The 21169-nt window shown below is 36.2% G+C and overlaps 1 protein-coding gene across 8 annotated transcripts in view; it reads right to left on the reverse strand.

Annotated features, from left to right (window-relative positions):
- Positions 1–19189, reverse strand: part of LOC131158118 (lycopene epsilon cyclase, chloroplastic) — a 40948-nt gene extending 21759 nt beyond the window's left edge. For 2 of the 8 annotated variants that reach the window (XM_058112739.1, XM_058112732.1), the window contains exons 1-6: positions 18707–19177; positions 15147–15318; positions 14209–14344; positions 14002–14112; positions 13767–13869; positions 5142–5207 (exon numbers count right to left, since the gene is read on the reverse strand). In XM_058112739.1, coding sequence (XP_057968722.1) covers positions 5142–5207; positions 13767–13869; positions 14002–14112; positions 14209–14344; positions 15147–15318; positions 18707–19009 — 891 coding nt within the window. In that variant the 5' untranslated portion in view covers positions 19010–19177. Of the gene's footprint in view, positions 1–5141; positions 5208–13766; positions 13870–14001; positions 14113–14208; positions 14345–15146; positions 15319–18706 lie in introns of all 8 variants that reach the window. The other 6 variants (XM_058112734.1, XM_058112735.1, XM_058112736.1 and 3 more) reach the window with 4 other exon arrangements.
- Positions 19190–21169: the final 1980 nt, after the last annotated feature.

A 21169-nucleotide genomic window follows, 5' to 3' on the forward strand; every position in this document is an offset into this window, starting at 1 on the left:
TTGAGAATCATAAATATCCCAATCATGTTTACAGGTTGTCTAAAGCCTTGTATGGATTGAAACAAGCTCCTAGAGCTTGGTATGAGAGGCTTAGTGGTTTTCTACTAGAAAATGGGTTTACCCATGGCAAGATTGACACTACACTTTTCATCAAGTCCAAAAATGATGATATGCTCCTTGTTCAGATTTATGTGGACGATATCATTTTTGGAGCAAATAATGATGAGTTGTGTAATGAGTTTGCCAAATGCATGCAAAGTGAATTTGAAATGAGCATGATAGGTGAACTAAGTTTCTTCTTAGGTCTACAAATTAAGCAAGCTAATCATGGAACTTTCATATGCCAATCTAAATACATTAGGGACTAGCTAAAGAAATTTAATATGGAAGATTGTAAAATTCTTGGCACACCTATGAACTCTTCCATTAAGCTTGATAAAGATGAACAAGAAATCCCTGTTGACGTAAAATTATATTGTGGCATGATTGGAAGTCTCCTATATCTCACTGCTAGTAGGCCCGACATTATGTTTAGTGTATGTATGTGTGCTAGGTTTCAGGCTGCTCCTAAGGAATCTCATCTAAAAGCTGTTAAACGAATCCTTAGGTATCTAGTTGGGACTATAGAGTTAGGTTTGTGGTACCCTAAGCATACTACCTTTGAGATTGTTAGTTACACTCATGCTGACTTTGCCGGTAGTAAGGTTGATAGAAAAAGCGCTAGCGGCACTTGTCATTACTTAGGACAATATCTTGTTTCTTGGTTCTCCAAGAAACAAAACTCAGTTGCCTTATCCACCGCCGAAGCTGAATATATTGCGGCTGGAAGTTGTTGTGCCAAAACTCTTTATATGAAACAACAACTTGTGGATTTTGGATTGTACTATGAAACAATACCGATTAAATGTGATAATACTAGTGCAATCAACATCTCTAAAAATCCTATTTCACATTCACAAACTAAACACATTGAGATTAGACATCATTTTCTTCGTGATCATGTGCAAAAAGGAGATGTGGCTCTTGAGTTTGTATGCACAAATGAACAGTGGGTCGATATATTCACTAAGCCACTACCTGAGGATAGATTCATACAAATTAGACGTGAGTTAGGTTTAATGCATAGTAGAGAAGCTTCCTCACTTAAATGTCTCATAACTTGCATAATTTTAGGGAGAGCTCTCTTATGGGACTTATTTTCTTGCTTGAGACTTTGTGAAAAGCTACTTGTTGATTGTGTGCATATGTTATACATATATCTATTGCATGATTATATTGATTATCCTCTATGTTGCACAACTTGTCTAATTCACTATTGATAGTTTATTTGTTGTAGTGGACCATACTGAACTGTTTGAGTAGTTGTGGATAAATTGCTAGGAAATATACACTCAAAACAGGTTACATTTATACAAGTTTACTTTTGGAAAGTCTGATTTACAAACGGCACCCTGCCAAAATTTTTCAAAACCTCTTTTCAAAATTACTCTTGCATAAATGTATTAAACACCCATTGCCTAGGACTTTAATTCCAATGACCCTTTTTGCTGCTGCCAAAAGGGGGAGATGGAAAGAGGCAAAATAATGGGAATACATTGGATGCATCTTGAGAGGGGGAGCCTTCTTAGGCTTAACCCTATAGTTTTGCCAATCGTATTTGTCACCATCAAAAAGGGGGAAAATGTTGACCTTATAGGTCACGCCCTGATTTTGATAATGACAAATACTCTTATATTTAATAAATATCTAGTTCATGTGCAAGTTCATATTAGCATATCATCAATGCCACGTGAAAGCTCAAAGCTTGAAGACAAACTCATGCTCTTAATTGTAATAATTTTTAGTGAAATTTGTCTGTAATAGTAATTAGGGTATTCGGTTTGTAATAAGCACACACATCACATGCATGGTTTATTTTGTAAGCTCAAACCAGATACAAACCAAAAATAACCATAGAAAGACCTTAGGGTTTTCCTTTCAGTCAACCGACACCGGACTTTTTCGGTGTCTTCAAATTGGACCCCAAGTGCCCCTAGGACACTCACACTTTCACATATATTTGTTAGGCACTTGAATAGGGCTTGTTTGCTTCAATACGGGACCGAAATGCACACACGATGCACTTTCGGTCGACCAGCCAAGCCAGTTCATTTTGGCCTGGTCGACCGAAACTCCCTTGGGTCAAAGTTTGACCACTCGGTCGACCAGCAAAGGTAGTTCAAAAGGCCCTGGTCGACCGAAACTCCCTTGGGTCAAAGTTTGACCACTCGGTCGACCAGCAAAGGTAGTTCAAAAGGCCCTGGTCGACCGAAACTCCCTGGGGTCAAAAGTTTGACCAACTGGTCGACCGAAACTGGTAGTTCAAAAGGTCCTGGTCGACCGAAACCCTCCTGGGTCAACAGTTGACCATCTGGTCGACCAAGAACTTTTGTACTACAACAACCTGGTCAACCGGAGTGTTCTCGGGAAAATTCCCAGTGGTCTGGTCGACCAAACCAGGCAGTTCAAAATGCCCTGGTCGACCAAAACTCGGAAAATTAGGAAATCGCCCTCTCCTGGTCGACCAAGACCTCAGTTCAATATTCCCCTGGTCGACCGGACCATTTGAAACTTGGTCGACCGAAACATTTTTGGTCGACCGGACCTCTCGGGTTGTCATCATTTTTACCGCGGGTTAAATTTTTTAAACAGGGTTAAATTGATTTAAATATCATTAATCTTTTCTAACAATCCCTAATAGGTCCCTAACGGTCAAAATTTTCAGTATGTCTATATATACTCTTTCATTTGGTAGATTAAGTATCAACAAAACAACAACAACAAAACCAAGCCTTAGTCCCACTAAGTGGGGTCAGCTATATGAATCCTTTTCCGCCAATTTATGCGATCATGGACCATTTCTTTTGATAGATTCAAAGATATTAAATCCTTACTCACTATCTCCTTCCAAGTTATTTTAGGTCTACCCCTACCCCTTCTACTGCCCCCCACAGTAACTAAGTCACTCTTCCTCACAGGTGCACTATAAGGTCTACGTTGCAAGTGTCCATGCCATCTGAGTCGTCCTTCCCTTATCTTATCTTCTATAGGAGCTACACCTAACTAACCACGAATATGTTCATTCCTTAATTTATCTTTCAATGTTATACCACTCATCCATCTAAGCATCCTCATCTCGACAACTTTTACTTTTTGGATATTATGTTTCTTCGTCGCCCAACATTCTGATCCATATAGCATAACTGGTCTTATAGCTGTCCTATAAAACTTCCCTTTCAATTTTAAGGGTATTCTACGATCACATAGAACACTTGAAGAACTTCTCCATTTTACCCAACCTGCTTTAACTCTATGCATTACATCATCTTAGTGATCTGACAAATTTTACGCTGGCTGTCAGCTACCTAACGCAACCCTCCTCCTTAACCCGGGCTTGGGACCGGCTGTGTGTGAAAAAATTAGGACATTTAAGTGCATCATAGGCGGAGTTTGGTGGATTAAGTATCGATTAGCAAAAAGATTAAGAAAATCTCTCTCAAGCAAAAATACTCTCTTTTGATTCCCATTTGCTCATACTCTTCCAAATACACTCTAGCTTACATTCAATACTCGTAAAATCATTTATAAGTATTCTTGAGTGTTTAGATAGGAAGGTTTGCTCTCTCTTGGTTGTAAGATTGATCTATTTTTATTGAGAGCTGAACCAAAAGGATTCTTAGGGGACTTAACCAATAAGTTCGTCCTGAGAAGACTTTACTAGATCTTCTGAGATTGCATATTTGTTGCAATATCTTAAGAAGCTCATTTTTTCTTTTGGTTGCGAAATATTTTCAAAACCATTTACAAATATCTATTGCTCGTTATTTTGAAAACCATTTGAGGAGATATTTGTGTTTGAGGTGAAACATCTTTGTTGCAATATTTATTCACTCAAATATTTTTGCTGAAAACAAAGATCCTATCTATTTTGCAATCCACGCATATACATACTTCCATGATTGAGATATTCTATTGATTGATATTCTTGAGGCTTATTTGATATTCTGTGTGAGCACATTTGATTGAAATATCTTGAGATACACAGATTGGTTGTTTGACACTCTCACGTACTTACTACACTGATAGAAAACATAGTTGAGAGTTGAAATATTTAGACCACACAGAGCTTACATTTTAAATCATCTGTGGTGTTTGTATTTGTACGCATTTGTGGTACAAATCTGCTTTACGTGAAAGCACCCATATATTGTACCGTTTGATTGTATATCTGAGAGATTCCAGGCGTGGCCTGAGGGGGCGGTAATCCAGGCCGGTAAGGATTGGTAAAGGTTGAGGTCAGCCCTGTAGTAATTTAACCTGATTTGTATAGGTGTCGCTCCACCCGTTTAAGTGAGCAAGTTATTGTGATAATCCTTGTGCTGGTTAGCCAAGGCGGGGACGTAGGCAGTTGGCCGAACCTCGATAACATATTTGCGTGTCATCCTTTCTTTACTGCTCTCTGGTGCTTGTGTGATTGTTTAAACTGCTTTATTTAATTTCTGGTATATTTACATTATTTACATTAGATTAACCATAGGCTTGTAAACATATTGCTGTTAGGTGGAATACCTAGGAGATAAATTTTAAAAATACCAATTCACCCCCCTCTTGGGATTACAGTAAAGCTAACAAGTATTAAAATATTCCGTACCATTATCAGTACGTAAAATTTGAATATGAGTCTGGAACTGTGTATGAATCATGGAATGAAAACTGATGAAAATGGAGCGAACTTCAGTTTTGTCTTTTAGTAAGTACACCCAACGAAGACGAGTATGGTCATCAATAAAGGTAACGAACCATTTTGTATTGGTGCGATTGAGGGAACATGAGCGACCCCATACATCACTGTGAAACATAGTAAATGGGCGAGATGGTTTGTATATGGATGATGGGAAAGAAGTACAACGATGTTTTGCAAGCTCACACACTTCACATTGAAACTCAGAAGACATTTTATTTGAACAAATAGAAGGAAACAAACATTTTAAATATTGGAAATTAGGATAACCCATCCTTGAATGCGATAACAAAAGTTCACTATTTCTAGAAGTAGATGCAGAATCACAAATTGCAGTATTACATAGTTCACTCAAGCTTGCCTTCTCAAAGTAGTAGAGTCCCTCATACGCTTTAGCAGTGCCAATCGTCTTCCCCGATGATAGGTCCTGAAAAACACAATGAGAGGAAACAAATTTAACAGAACAATTTAAGTCATTTGTTAACTGACTAATGGATAACACGTTGCAAGATAACTTGAGAAACATGTAGGACAGATTGTGAAGTTATAGAATCAGATATGCAAATACTTCCTTTTCCAGCAACTGGTGAGAGAGAGCTATCTGCAATTTTTACCTTCAAATTCCCGACATATGGTGAGTAGGATGAAAAACATTGATAAGACCCAGTCATATGATCAAATGCACCCGAATCAATTATCCATGGAGATTTGTAACGGGATGTAGTATTTAAAGCTGACAAATAATTACCTCGGTGAGCCAAGGAACCAGAGGAAGACTGAACCTATGTTTGAATTGACGAAATCATTTTATACAGCTGATCCAACTGTTCAGGACTGAATGCACTACTTGAAGAGGTATTGGTGTTTTCTCCTTGTAATCTTTTAGTTGACTCGTTAGTGCTGGCCTGGCACCCACAATTTTTTTGGTATTTTCTCGGCTTCCAATCTACCGGTTTTCCATGAATCTCCCAGCAGGTATTTTTTAAATGACCTGTTTTTCGGCAATGTTCGCACCATAATTTACCTTTTTGCGGTCGTTGACTACGTCCCCGGTGGGCCTTTTGATACAAGGGCTGAAACATCCAGCCCAGTGTGCCCATCTATTTTTTGGGCAGATACGGGTACAGGGAGGTCCAGCCCAACACGATCATTTTGGGGCCTCAGCATCACACGCCTCCTATTCTCCTCCCTCCTAACCTCTGCGAAGACCTCTCGGATTGAAGGAAGAGGTCGCCAGCCAAGGATTCATCCCCTCACGTCGTCAAGCTCTCGGTTCAAACTGGCAAGAAACTCGAATACCCTTTCGTTTTCGAGCCTCCTTCGGTATCGTGTACTGTCGCCGGAGCACTCCCACTCCTCGTCGATGCTCAGGTCGAGCTCCTGCTAGAGATGGGTCATCTCCATGAAATACTCGGTAACACCTCTCTCACCTTGCCTCATCTGCCACAATCGTGTTTTGATTTTGAAGATTTGCGAGTAACTCTCAATGTCAGAGTATGTCTCACGTACGGCTTCCCAGACGTCCTTCGCCATTGGCAAGAACATGTAGACTTTTCCGATTGACAGCTGCATCGAGTTGACGAGCCAAGTTGTGACCATGGAGTTTTTGGACCTCCCTTTTTGCAAGGCTACAACGTCGGTAGGGTCTGGTTTCCTCCATTCACCAGTAAGATAACCTAACTTCCCTTTTCCCTCGATCACCAATTTTATGGAATGAGTCCACCCACTCAAGGAAATTTTTTCTGTTTAATTTTTCCAATGAGAGTGGAAAGGTTGTGTTATCTAGCCCATTCGAACCCCCAACAGATGTGGCCTCTGAGTCACCGTCGATATTTGCAGAAGAGGTAGACCCTCTGCTGTTGACAGTGCTGCTAGCCATAGTTTAGCTAAGGTTGAGAAACCCTTGCTCTGATACCATGAAAGCAGAAGCTATGAATCTTTTGTACATTAATTTGTTCATATGTACATCCCAATATATAATATGATTACCTATTCTAAACAAGGAAACAATTCCCTTACTGAATAATATCAAATCCCCCATATTTACCCACTTTCCTAATTTGTGTATTATTTACAATGATACTTGGGATTGGAATTTTAACAATGGAACCTTAAAGATTAAATCAGGTGCGCTAGTGGTGATGAAAAGAATAAGGAAAAATAACTTGTATTATTTACAAGGTAGTACAGTTATTGGCACAGTAGCTGTTGTTTCTGAGAAAAATGCAGGTTCAGATACAACCAGGTTATGGCATATGCGATTGGCACATGCAGGAGAAAAATCTTTGCAACAAATTGGTAAGCGAGGTTTGTTGAAGGGTGCAAATGTGTGCAAACTTGAATTTTGTGAGCATTGTATTCTGGGAAAACAGACTAGAGTGAAATTTGGCACTGCAATCCATCAGACTGAAGTACATCCATACAGATGTATAGGGGCCCACAAAAACGGCTTCATTGGGTGGTATGCATTATGTTGTCACTTTTGTTGATGATTTTTTCAGGAGAGTTTGGGTGTATTCTATGAAGCATAAAAATGAAGTGTATGATATTTTCCTTAAGGGGAAAAAATTAGTTGAAACTCAAACTGGCAAAAAGATTAAACGGCTCAAATCAGATATTGGTGGTGAATACAAGAGTAACCCGTTTATGAAGGTTTGTTAGGATGAAGGTATTGCTCGACACTTCACAGTTAGAGATACACCACAGCAGAATGGGGTGGCAGAGCGCATGAATCGGACTTTACTGGAGAAAGTTCGATGTATGTTGTCTAATGTTGGGTTAGACAAAAGGTTTTGGGCTAAGACTGTTAGGTATGCATGTCATCTCATTAACCGTCTACCATCATCTGCAATAGGGGGAAAAACACCCTATGAGGTATGGTCTGGAAAACCTACTAATGATTATGATTCTTTACATGTTTTTGCTACTATGGCTTATTACATGTTAAAGAATCTAAGTTGAATCCAAAAGCTAAGAAAGCAATATTCTTGGGAATTAGTGCAGGAGTAAAAGGATACCGTCTCTCGTGTCTAGAGACGAAAAAAATAATTTTAAGTAGTGATGTGACTTTTGATGAACTTGCGATGATGAAGAAAACAATACGCAAGGAGTCACGAGTTGAAGAGAAGACCAATGGTACTTAACAACAAGTGGAGGTTGAGATAATTTTGGGAAACTTAGTGAGAAATGAAACTACACAAGGTAACTCTCCAGTTACGGTGGGGAATAGTATACAAGAAGAGGAGATTTCAACTCGAGAATCTTCACAGCAACAAGAATCAATTGTTTCTCAGAGGCCAAGACAAGAAATTCGAAAACCTGCTCGGTATACTAATATAGTGGTCTATGCACTTCTAGTTGTGGATGATAATGTTCCTTACACTTTCAAAGAAGCAATGAGGAACTCTGAATCAAACAAGTGAAAAAGAGCGATGGATAAAGAAATGCAGTCTCCTCATTAGAATCAGACTTGGGAGCTAGCTCAACTCAGCTGCCCAAGGGTAAAAAAGCAATTGGTTGCAAATGGGTTTATGTAAAAAAAGAAGGATTTCCAGATACAAATAATGTTCGCTTCAAAACTATATTGGTAGCTAAGGGATACGCACAAAAGAAGGCATTGATTATAATGAGGTATTTTCTCCAGTTGTTAAACATTCTTCCATTCAAATTTTGTTGGCTTTGGTAGCACAATTTGATCTTGAACTAGTTCAGCTCGATGTAAAAACTGCATTTTTACATGGTGATTTGGAAGAGGAAATCTATATGACTCAGCCAGATGGATTTTAGGTTGTTGGAAAAGAAAATTGGGGATGTAAACTTGGGAAATCGTTTTATGGTTTAAAACAGTTTCCAAGACCGTGGTACAAATGATTTCATCATTTTATGATAGGTCACAAGTACATCAGAAATAAACATGATCATTGTATTTATTTTCGCAGACTACAAAATAGATCTTTTATATATTTACTCTAATATGTTGATGATATGTTGATAGCTTCAAAGAACGGAGAAGAAATCAACAAGTTGAAAAGTCAATTAAATCAAGAGTTTGAGATAAAAGATCTTGGTGAAGTAAAGAAGATACTTGGCATGGAGATTTGCAGAGACAGAATGAGAGGAAGAGTAAGTTTGTCTCAGAAACAGTATTTGAAGAAGATAGTACAGAGTTTTGGCATGTCTGAGTAGTCAAAACTAGTAAGCACTCCTCTTGCTCCTTATTTCAAACTTAGTGCAACTTTATCTCCTAAATCAGACGAGGAACGTAAGTATATGTCACAAGTTCCTTATGCAAGTGTTGTTGGTAGTCTGATGTATGCAATGGTTTGTACTAGAGCTTTCACAAGCTGTTAGTATGGTGAGCAGGTATATGCATGATCTGGGTAAAGGACATTGGCAAGCTGTGAAATGGATTTTGAGATATATTATGAATATGATTGATGTTGGTATAGTATTTGAGAAAAATAATACTATTGATCAACGGGTTGTTGGATATGTAGATTCTGATTTTGCAAGAGATCTGGATAAACGTCGATCAACTACTGGATATGTTTTTACATTTGCTAATGGTCCAGTGAGTTGGAGGTCTACCTTATAGTCTACCATTGCCTTGTCTACAACAGAAGCAGAGTACATAACAACTTCAGAGGCTATTAAGGAAGCTATTTGGTTGCAGGGTTTACTTGAAAATTTGGGAGTTGTTCAGAAGCACATTGTTGTGTTTAGTGATAGCCAGAGTGCTATTCATTTGGCAAAGAACCAAGTCTACCATACACAAACGAAGCACATCGATGTTCAATTTCATTTTATGTGGGATATTATTAATGGAAGCAAGATACTTCTTCAAAAGATTGCTACAACTGAAAATCCCACAGACATGTTGACCAAGATTGTAACAACAATCAAGTTCAAACATTGTTTGGACTTTATCAATATCCTGCAATTTGAATATTTTTGGAAGGTGCCGATGATGTGGAACTCCAGAGAATGTTGGTGACTGAAAAATTTGTTGAATTTTTCGTCAAGGTGAAGATTTGTTGTTTTTTGTCCCCACATTGGTGAGAAGTGTTTTTTGGACTTGAGGTTGAAGATATAAAGAGTTCAACTCTCCATTTGTAAAACACACCTCAAAGTTGTATTTTGTCAAGAAGTAGTGGATTGATCGTCGGCACCCAAGAACGTAGGTAATTTTGTACCGAACCTCGTTAAATTCTTGTCTTATTTTTTTACTATCTTTTATTATTAGTTTATGCATTGCTTTAGTTTTTATATATTCAATAGAATTAGTCCTAGTATTGGTGTTTGGCACAAGTGGGGTGTCTGGCACAACATCATAAATTGATGAAATCATTTGTACCACTGTCTTGGAAACTGTTTTAAACCATACAACGATTTTCCCAATTTGCATACCCAATTTTCTTTTTCTGCAACCTTAAACCCATCTAACTGAGTCATATAGATTTCCTCTTCCAAACCACCATGTAAAAATGCAGTTTTTACATCAAACTAAACTAGTTCAAGATCAAATTGTGCTACCAAAGCCAACAAAATTCGAATTGAAGAATGTTTAACAATTGGAGAAAATACCTCATAATAATCAATACCTTCCTTCTGTGCATAGCCCTTAGCTACCAATCTAACTTTGAAGCGAACATTATTTGCATCTGGAAATCTTTCTTTCTTTACATAAACCCATTTCCAATCAATTGCTTTCTCAGATTCAAATCTCCTCCTCTTGTACACTGTAACTAGAGAATTACATCTTATAGCGTCATTTCTCACTAGGTCTCCCAAAATTGTCTCAACCTCCATCTATTTTTGAGTACTACTGGTCTTTTCTTCAGTTGGTGACTCCTTACGTATTGTTTTCTTTATCATCACAAGTTCATCAAAAGTCACATCCCTGCTTAGAATCATTTTTTTCGTCTCTAGACACCAAAGAAGGTATCCTTTGACTCCTACACTAATCCCTAAGAATATTATTTTTTTGGCTCTAGGATCCAACTTAGATTCTTTAACATGGTAATAAGTAACAGTGCCAAATACATATAAAGAATCATAATCATTAGCAGGTTCTCCAGACCATACCTCATAGGGTGTTTTTCTTCCAATAGCAGATGATGGTAGGCGGTTGATGAGATGACACGCATATCTAATAGCCTCGGCCCAAAACCTTATGTCCAACCTAGCATTAGACAACATACATCGAACTTTCTCTAGCAAAGTCCGATTCATGCGCTCTACCACCCCATTTTGTTGTGGTACATTTCTAACTATAAAATGTCAAGCAATACCTTCATCTTGACATACCTTCACAAACGGATCACTCATGTATTCACCACCAGTATCTAACTTGATCCGTTTGATCTTTCTATCAGTTTGAGTTTCAACCAATTATCTCCACTTAAGGAAAATATCACACACTTCATTTTTTATCTTCATAGCATACACTCAAACTCTTCTAAAAAAATCATCAACAAAAGTGAAAAAAAAATGCATACCACCCAATGAAGCAATTTTGGTAGGTCTCTATACATCTGTGTGGATGTAGTCCAAAATACCTTCAGTCCGGTGGGTTGCAGTGCCAAATTTCACTCTTGCCTGTTTTTTCATAATACAATGTTCACAAAACTCAAGCTTACTTACCTTTGCACCCTTCAATAAACCTCACTTAACCAATTGTTGCAAAGATTTTTCACCCGCATGTGTCAGTCGCATATGCCATAACCTGGTTGTATCTGAACTTGCATCTTTCTCAGAAACAACAACTGCTAAGCCAATAACTGTACTTCCTAGAAAATAATACGAGTTATTTTTCCTAGTACCTTCCATCACCACAAGCGCACCTGATTTAACCTTTAAGGTTCCATCTTTCAAAGTAATAGTGAACCCTATAGATTCCAAGACGCCCAATGAGATCAGATTTTTCTTTAGGCTTGAAACATCAGTCAAAGTTTTAACAATTCCATCTTGACATTTCAACTGTATTGAACTTATTCCAGTAGTTTTACAGGTATTATTATTTCCCATAAAAACAACCTCAGCATCTAATTTTTCAAAATTAGAAAACCATTTCCTATTGGGACACATGATAGGAACAACTAGAATCCAAAATCCACTCACCACAGTAATGGGTCAAAGATGTTCCAACAAGAGAAAAATCTAACTTACTTCCATCATGCTTGGCTATATTGGCGTCAGAATGTGCTTTACCCTTATTCTTTTGCTGCAATTTAGGGCAATCTTTCTTCCAATGTCCTTTCTTATGACAAAAGGCGCATTCATCTTTAGCAGGTCTTCCTCGAGATTTATTCCTTCTTCCAGATTTACAACTCTGAGAACATCCCCTTATTGTCAATGCTTCTGCTACTGTTTCCTTATGGACCCTCTGATCCTTTTTTCTGCATTCAGTATTAATCGATGCAATACAAACAGCATCAAAAGTAACTTTATCCTTCCCATATAATAAAGTGGTGGTGAGATGCTCATGATCATCAAGGAGAGAATTTAGTAACAATAAGGCCTTGTCCTCATCTTTGACTTTTTCATCCAAATTCAACAAATCAGCAAAAATTTTATTGAAAGCATTTATATGGTCATTTGATAGAAATTCCTAGTTGATACTAGAAGCAAAACAATTTCTTTTTCAAATAGAGCCGATTTTTCAGACTCTTGGTCATAAATGTATCTTCCAATGTATTCCACAATTTCTTTGCAGATGTCTCCCTCATAACACAATATTTTTTATTTTCAACGAGACACAAACGAATTGTACCACATGCCTAACGATTGATCTTTTCTCAATCTTTGTCGCCCATGTCCTCTGGTTTATCATCTAGAGCAATATCTAATTTCTACTGGTACAGGATATCCATCACCTCACATTGCCACATACCAAAATTATTGGTACCATCAAATTTCTCCACCTCAAACCGAGCATTAGCTATCGTCTTTGAAGATGATGACGAAACAATTGGGGTTGTAGTTTCTACCATATTCCAAAACTATATATCCAATAGCAAACCAACAAAACAGAAGGCCTAGAATGAATAGTACCACACTTATCCCAACTGTGTCTACTTTGTATATCCTATGAAATTCCACTTTGACCAAACTGACCTCCATGGAGCGACTGAACTACAATGGTCTCTAAGCACTCACTTAGATAAGGTCTTTTTTAGATATCAAAAATGGAATCAAGGATCCTAACAGAAAAACACCTCCATATCGGCACTATTTAAGTTGGCTCTGATACCAATTGTTGTGTCGGGCACCCCACTTATGTCAAACATCAATACTACAACTATTGCTATTAAATATATAATCAAAACTAGAGTAATGCAGAAACTAATAATAAAAAATGGCAATAAAGAACAATACAAGAATTTACAAGGTTCGGTACAAAATTACCTACGTCCTCAGGGGCTGACAATCAATCTACTATTTCCAAAAATATTACAACTTGGACAAATTTCAAATTACCAATAGTAATTAGAAATACCCTAGAGTAAAAATACTATTTGTAACTCTACAAATTTTAGGTGTGATTACAAATGATGAAGGAAGCTCTTTATATAGCTTCAACCTAAAGTTCAATAAACATTTCCCACCAATGTGGGACAAAAACCAACAATACACACACACACACACACACACATATATATATACACGCATCTTTTACACATGTGAAGTGATTCACTATAGCATGCATAAGTAGTTTCATACACCCATCTAGAATAGAAAAGATAAAAGTAAAATAAGAGGCATTGCCCTGATATATTTTCCAAAAAGGTAGAAGAGGATAAGTGAATAGAAAAGAACATCCATGAACACAATCCCACAATATGGTGGATTTTTTTTTTCCTTTACTCAATTAAAACCCAAAACTAGATTTAAAATGTCTGCTGTCAATAAAGTTTGTGACACATAAATTTTTTAACAAACCAATAATAAATGGAAAAAAAAAAAAATTTGTATCCATCAGTCCTACCTCAACCTCCAGACCATAGGCTGTTTGCACAGAAACTCTGGGGCCACCCACCTCATACTGCAAGAGTTTCCCAGAAGCTGCTCCAGATGCAACAGTAGCAAGCCTATAACAACATTTTACAATATTGAAACGAGGCAAAATCAAATAGTTCCAAGTACTTCATTTAATTTTGAGGAATGCTTTCTTTTGCTTGATAAGTGGGGAATGCTATTTTACAATATTAAGGGTATCACACCTGCACGGAACAACAATATCGTGTTCGCAAGCTACAAGACTATGGCCATTGGTAGCTTCAACAATCCTTTCCACTTTAGAGCAAAGATATGAGACACCTGACTCGACACACCTAAGGAAAATTAATATCAATCATATATCCATAAAAGCCATAACCACAAGCACCTTGAGAAGGCACTGACACTTAGGAAAGTACAGCCAATTTTACCTTTTCAACAGCTCCTCATGCAGCAAGCGTCGACTAACTCTTCCATAAGCACGGCCAATCATAATGGGATCACCATCATCAAGATATACCACAGTATCCCGCCAAACATGTTCAATGCACCCTTCAAGTCCAAGATCTGAAAGTACATATAAATATTAGCCTCAACCTTGATCAGAGACGAGCAGATATGACAGTCCAAGGTTATTTAACTTTCCATTATATGGACCTTTAAACACAGGAATAAAATTAGATAATACTAATAATATTAATAATAATAATAACAATGGTTAGAGTTCCACTTCAAATAAAATCTTAAGTTGTTAGTGACAATGCATATCAAGCCTTAACATTCCCCCACACGTGAAGTCAGATTGCACGACATATAAATATTAGCCTCAACCTTGATCCAGAGACGAGCAGATATGACAATCAAAGGTTATTTAACTTTCCATCATATGGACCTTTAAATGCAGGAATGAAATTAGATAATAATAATAATAACAATGGTTAGAGTTCCACTTCATACCACGTCTTTCATACCATGTTAAGAGTTACCATGTATATCAATCCTTAACAAGAAGAAGAAGAAGAAGAATGTAAGATGGTGACATGCAAACGAGAAATCTGGACATTGTAGCTTCTCACAAGAAATTCACTTTTTGATAAGGAAGAAAAAATAATCTCTTTCACTGTTTCATAGTGAGCAATTCACTGTTTCAGAAGGACAAAATGCATAAGCATTACAATACAGGAGAACAATGACAATAAATGAACTTGGTAAACAGAGTAAGCACCATAGCCAGCTGCTCTGATAGAAAAGGAATGGTTGCAACGGTCTAAATGTCTAATACATTCATGAATGATATCCTGAGCCTGATCATAGTATCTAACCTTATACAAATGATAAATAATTCTAAATGTCAGAAAAGAGTCAATACCTCTGAATTCATCTTCCCATACACCATAGTTGTTTGTAAAAGGGAGATCTGGCCCAATAAGTCCAACATTCAATCCTAACTTAGCTGATTCTGCAGCAAGGGCAAGACCAGCAGGACCACAACCAATCACCACTAAATCCATTATACTATCTCCAGTTGATATTTGTGGCAACTGCAAGATCAGTCTATAAGACATGATTTATCAACACATAAACACATACAAAATAAAAAAAGCCCTCGCAAATGCAAAAGTCAAGCTTTGAACATAATGAAAATTTCATAGCTAGATAGTAAAATAAGGCATAATATAATATATATTTCTGATAATATTATATAGAGACCTTTTAAAACAAAATTCATACTGTACTGTGACAGGGATCTGAAAAAAAAAGTCAAAATAAAGCAACAATTAGAGGATTTAGCAAAATGGTCTCCATATATCACACTTTTCTCAGAACATACTCCATTCCATGGATAGCATAAAATTTCACAGGCTGCATATATAATCTGTAAAATATCTGATCTCCCAAAATACACAGAAGTAGTGGATGGGCAGCAAGTCAAAATTTGGAACATCTGGTATAAAAGTTCAGGCAACCACAGAAAATGCCAGCCATTTTTGTAGGAAATGATCAAAATTTGCAGATGGTGTACTGAATCTTTCAAGGTACAAGAGCATATGCATTAGTCCAATGGAGAGCAAATTACAATTAATATAATTCTAAAGCTGTTATGTTATACTTCTTTAATATATTTCATTGCAAAGCTGAGGAAAATCTAGATTCTTTGAGTGACATACAGAAATTACATGCAGGATTATTTGCCGCAGATGAAATTAAAATTTCTAGATTTTCTAAATTAAATATATAACACCTCCTTGATTAATGTACAACCAGGCTATATATTTCAAAATTCTTTGGCAAATGTTTCAACTACATTTTCAAAATTTTATATATGAAATTATGAGTAAATACATTGAATGTCGAAATAATAATTGCAATCTACTATTAGATTGGTATGTTAAGAAGAAAAAACAAATTTACTTGAGAGAGAATATAAGTAGAGGAAAGGTTCAAAATATGGATTGAATGCGATCTCCTCAGGGAAGATGCAACCGCTTTAGCATTGAAAAGTACAAATATTTTCACCTATATAAAGTTGGTTCAGAAGCAAAGTTATCATGATAAATTTCATCAAATTGCTGTGATAGACCAACCCCTGAATAATAAACAAAAATGTGCTAGGGATAATTTTTGTGAAGCTGTTAAAAATAGGGGAAACGTCACAGTAGAACCAAAAATTCTGAATTTCTAGGGGTCCATGCCAACTAGTTTCATGTCCAGTGGACCTTGCGACTACCCCAGTGCAGTTACAGAAACTCTCTCATTAGCACTAGATGAAACGATATCATGTGATTATGTGAAGAATGATTCTTGTTTAGAGGGATGTAAAACAAAAAAGACAGAGAAAGCTTGATGATTGCGAAATAAGCAACAAGAATTTGATAGATGGCAATTTCTATGCTGATGCTTTTTGCAAATGATTTGATTACTAAATGCTGCATAAAATTCACCCCTTGAGGGATATAATAAATAGTCAAAAAGAACTTCTCTAATTTTGCTTAGGACAAATTTTTCAAGTTGAAAGGGATAAAATTCACCTAATATCACCAAACCTACAAAAGCAACCAATAATGGCAAGATGGCACTATTTTATACTTTACTAGAGCAGTTATCTTCTTGTCAAGTCACTTCCCTCAGCAGTGCAAGAACCGTAGAAAAATAGGCACAAGTTTAATAAAAAGAATTCAATAGCAACTTGGGTTTTTCTTAATCAAGATAACTACATATTCAATGAGCACTTTTGGGCTTCAAAATGAATTAAAATGTGAAGTTTGTTGCTTTGTAATGCTCAAACCGAGTTATACAAAGATAAATAAGTTGTTTTTAGCTACCATTTGATCTGAATTTTATCAACAAACCAGTGGATCAATAATTTATTCTTATTCCAGTTCCACACTTATGCTTTGCAACTTAGCATCTGCTTTCTGCAAATTAGAGAACCTCTTCATACATACACTCTCAGTCTCGCTAATCCTGCAAATCCATATTTGCAGCATCATGTACATGATCTAATGAGTGGCTTACTACATAAAATACAAAGCCAAAGCACGGTTATCAATAAATTAATTGTAAAAAGCAGTGATGGTCCTTGAATTACCACCAAAGTTGTACTTTGGTCTCCGAACTTTAATTTGTTGCACTAGCAATTCCAAACAACATGACTAATTGCAATGTGGTCCAAGATTGTACACATGTAACAAAATTTAGAGTTTTATCCTAATTTAACATCCTAGTTAATGCCTAGTAAGAAAAAAGCACCAACATGCACATGCTTGAAAGCACCCAAAGGTTGTGTATGCAAGGAACACACATGTACTATTGGTTTGAAAATGTTACAATGCAGAGAATTTTGCATGCACTGAGTATACTTTGAAGAAACATATTAGTTATGCTCCAAATCTGTACTCAAAGTCTCACTGATGTGGCCATTGATATGTGCTATGCCCATCAGTTATAAAGTCACATTTTTTTTTTTCAAAAAAAAAAAATCTTTTTTTTAAGGAATTAGCAACCCATGATAGAAAGCCACATCAGTGAGCCAAAAAAAATAGCAGATGAAAGTGCGTATGTATAGCTCATGACAAAGCCACATATTACGGTACCGGCACTCGCCGCCACTCAGTTTACAAATATCTTATAAACTTATAGTTGTTTATTTTTCTAATCTAATTTTAAACACTTTTTTATATAATGCACCCTCTCAATTAATTAATTGTGGGTCACTTTAAGAACATAATAAACTCTGCACTAAAATTATTTTTAATTAAAACTTACAGTTTCGTAGTTTATTCATGTTTTTACATGGTTTTCATAGTTTATTTATACTTTTTACATATTTTCGAAACTTTTAAATAGTAGCCTGTAATAGACTAATGTAAGCCTGTAATAGACTAATAGCCATCAATTTTTAGAATATTTAATAGCATTATCTAATTGAAAAAGATATAGTTCAAAGAACGGTTGCTTAATCATGGATACTGAAAGAAACAAAAATGCTGATAATAGCATTAATTTCTACATTCCAACGATGCATAATTCCAAAACATAAAATCTATCAAAGATAATGTAAAAAATACTTTTATATCGATTTTACTTAAAAGAAAAAAAAAATTACAATGTAATCCTCCCACTGTTCTAAGGTCCTAGTTCTGCCACTATCTGTGTATAGCATTGCTATTTTTTTAATCTTCTTTGTCGATTAAGCTCTGACTAAGAGGCAAAATCAGTGGAATAAAAATCATTTTCGTTACATATGTGGAATTCAGGACAACCTTGTAATAAGTTGGATGCTTTTGAACTAAAATAGTACAATAAATAAAGTTTGGGAATCAAAGCGCAACTTTGGTGATAGTTAAGGCATTCCTGGTGCTATTAACCCATAATTAGCTTCCACAAATTAGGCTCGTCGGAGACTTGATCAAGAAACAAAAGAGTCACCTTATCTGCGAGTTTAGACTGTTTCTCCATGGCTTTGTTCTGCTGCATTTGAACAAAGAGAAGCTCAGAACCGCCGGCCTTTATGTAATCTTCCTCGTCGGCGAAACATTCCTTCACGTCGACGCAACTCTCGTTGCGTGCGCCGGCCCTGGCTCGGAGAGACCTTACACACGAACCTTGTCCGTACATCGCACGGGTGTGCTTCACTGTAATGAGGCTCCTCCTCCTTCGCGACCAGCGTGCGACGCAGGGAGAAAAAACCGCCATTGCTGCGAAGTTTCGAGCTCCGAGACACTCCATCATCACTGGCGCTTTCACCTTCTCCTTCAAAATCTCGGGTTCCTCTCCATTACCGTCACAATGTTCTCTCTCCCTCTCTCTCTCTTTCACAGTGTATGACCCTGTTCTACTCTGTCAGTCTCCCTCTCTGTTTTCTGGCTGTCTCTTGGTAAGGGATAGGGAAGGAAGGTTACTGGTCTCTGTGATTTGCCTGGCTGTTATACTGCCACCTTAAGCTGCCACGTGGGAGGGCGGATTGGAGACACAGTATGTAACAAACTGAAAATCCTCTTCGTTAGCTACCTTGGGCGGACAAAGCGTTACTTAAAACGGCGTCGTTTCAGAAAACATTCAGCCCCTAATTAGGAGCACTTTAAAAAAATAATTATAAAACTTATCACTTAAAATAAGCATTTTTATAAATTAAAAAAAAGTTACATTCGATTTATTCTATAACAAACACTTATTATTAAATGTATTTCTCTATAACCACTTTTTTGAGAAGTATTTAAGTAAATTTTGAAAAATAATTTAAGATAAATTAGTTATAAATGGTATTTTTGCGAGGAGAATAAATTTTGTGAATACAAGAAAATTTAGTGGTTATTCTATAATTTAAAAATACATTATAACATTATTGTTAATCAAAAATTAATATCATATTATTTTTATTTAATAAAAATATTTAAATATTATTTAAAAATAACAGTTAACATAATTACAAATTAAATTATTAATTAAAAATTAACTATATAGTATTTTATTATGCATTATAACACCTATTAATTATTAATAAAATATAATTAAATTTTGGAATATATGAAAAGAACTATCTACAAATTTAAATTAACATTACATAAACTATAAATTTTTAACGTAAACTAATGTAATAATCACATGTCATAAATATACATTAATAATAAGATTATTGTTAATTAATTAATAACAATATTATTATTTTATTTAATAGAAATATTTAAATTTTAATTATAAATAATTAAAATAATTTATATAACCTAAAAGAGACCTTGACATTAAGTTCAGTATTAACTAATGTAAGATGAAAAAATGAAAAGATTTCAAGGGATTAATAGCAAGGGGTGTAATGTCCATTAACTAAAGTGAGGAGTTAGCACACCAAATTTTACTTCCTAGTAACACATTTGAAATGTAGCCCTTGTGATCCATTAGTAGGGAAATCAATAGGAGGTATCCACAATAACTATGAAAAGGACCCCTGAGGTAGGTAAGGCATCTCATCTCATGTCATTTCACTTGAACTCACTCCTTTACTGTAGTGATCATATAATTTTTTTAAAATTTTCTAACTTAGGCATCTAAGTGATCCCTAAGAGTATACCCTAGGTCCTCTAAGGCATTTTTCTCTCATCCTTGGCAAGTGATCAATGTCATGATTAATCCATATTCTCCTAAACAAAATTTGGTAGCAATAGTTGATGCCGTCTATGGGAGTCAAAAGATTTTTATCTTTGATCTTGACCATGATCACATCACACAACTCCATATCAGGACCTGTTGCTAAGGATCAATCACCCTAATCGATTCATTTCCTACTAGTAGACAAATCATCACAAAGCATGCCATTAGACAATTTTTTTAACTTTGAAAAGAAGGTGGAAGATATGTTTAGCATGATCATACAACAACAATAAAAAAAAAATCATGTAGAACATGACCCAAAGGCTGCTCAAGCAAAAGCAGCACATAAAGGCAAAATGGTTCCATAGGAAGCAACTTTGAAAGTATCAGACCAGACAAAAAATAAATAAATAGAAGATTCCAACATTGTGGGTATTGATGAACAACAATCCTAGGAGCTTGAGGAAAAATTTAGGAAAATTTAGTAACTAGAAAAGATGATGAAGGAAGTTTGCAGCCAACCCATGGGGAGGGAAAGGGAAACTTCAGCCAAGTCCTTAGATTCCCCGTTCACCAAGGAAGTAATGGAGATTCCTTTGCGTAGAAAGTTCAAAATGTCTGATGGGTTGAAAGATCCTTTAGACCACCTCGATGCCTTCAAAATGTTGATGCAATTGTAAGGTACACTTGACGCAGTTATGTGCCTAGCATTTACAACAATTTTGAAAGGAAACGCAAGGGCATGTTACCAAACTTTAAAGCTTGGCTTGGTCAAGTCCTTTTCTGAGATGAAGTAGCAATTTA

The sequence above is a fragment of the Malania oleifera genome, chromosome 6, assembly GCF_029873635.1.
Source record: "Malania oleifera isolate guangnan ecotype guangnan chromosome 6, ASM2987363v1, whole genome shotgun sequence".
Classification (NCBI taxonomy): Eukaryota; Viridiplantae; Streptophyta; class Magnoliopsida; order Santalales; family Ximeniaceae; genus Malania; species Malania oleifera.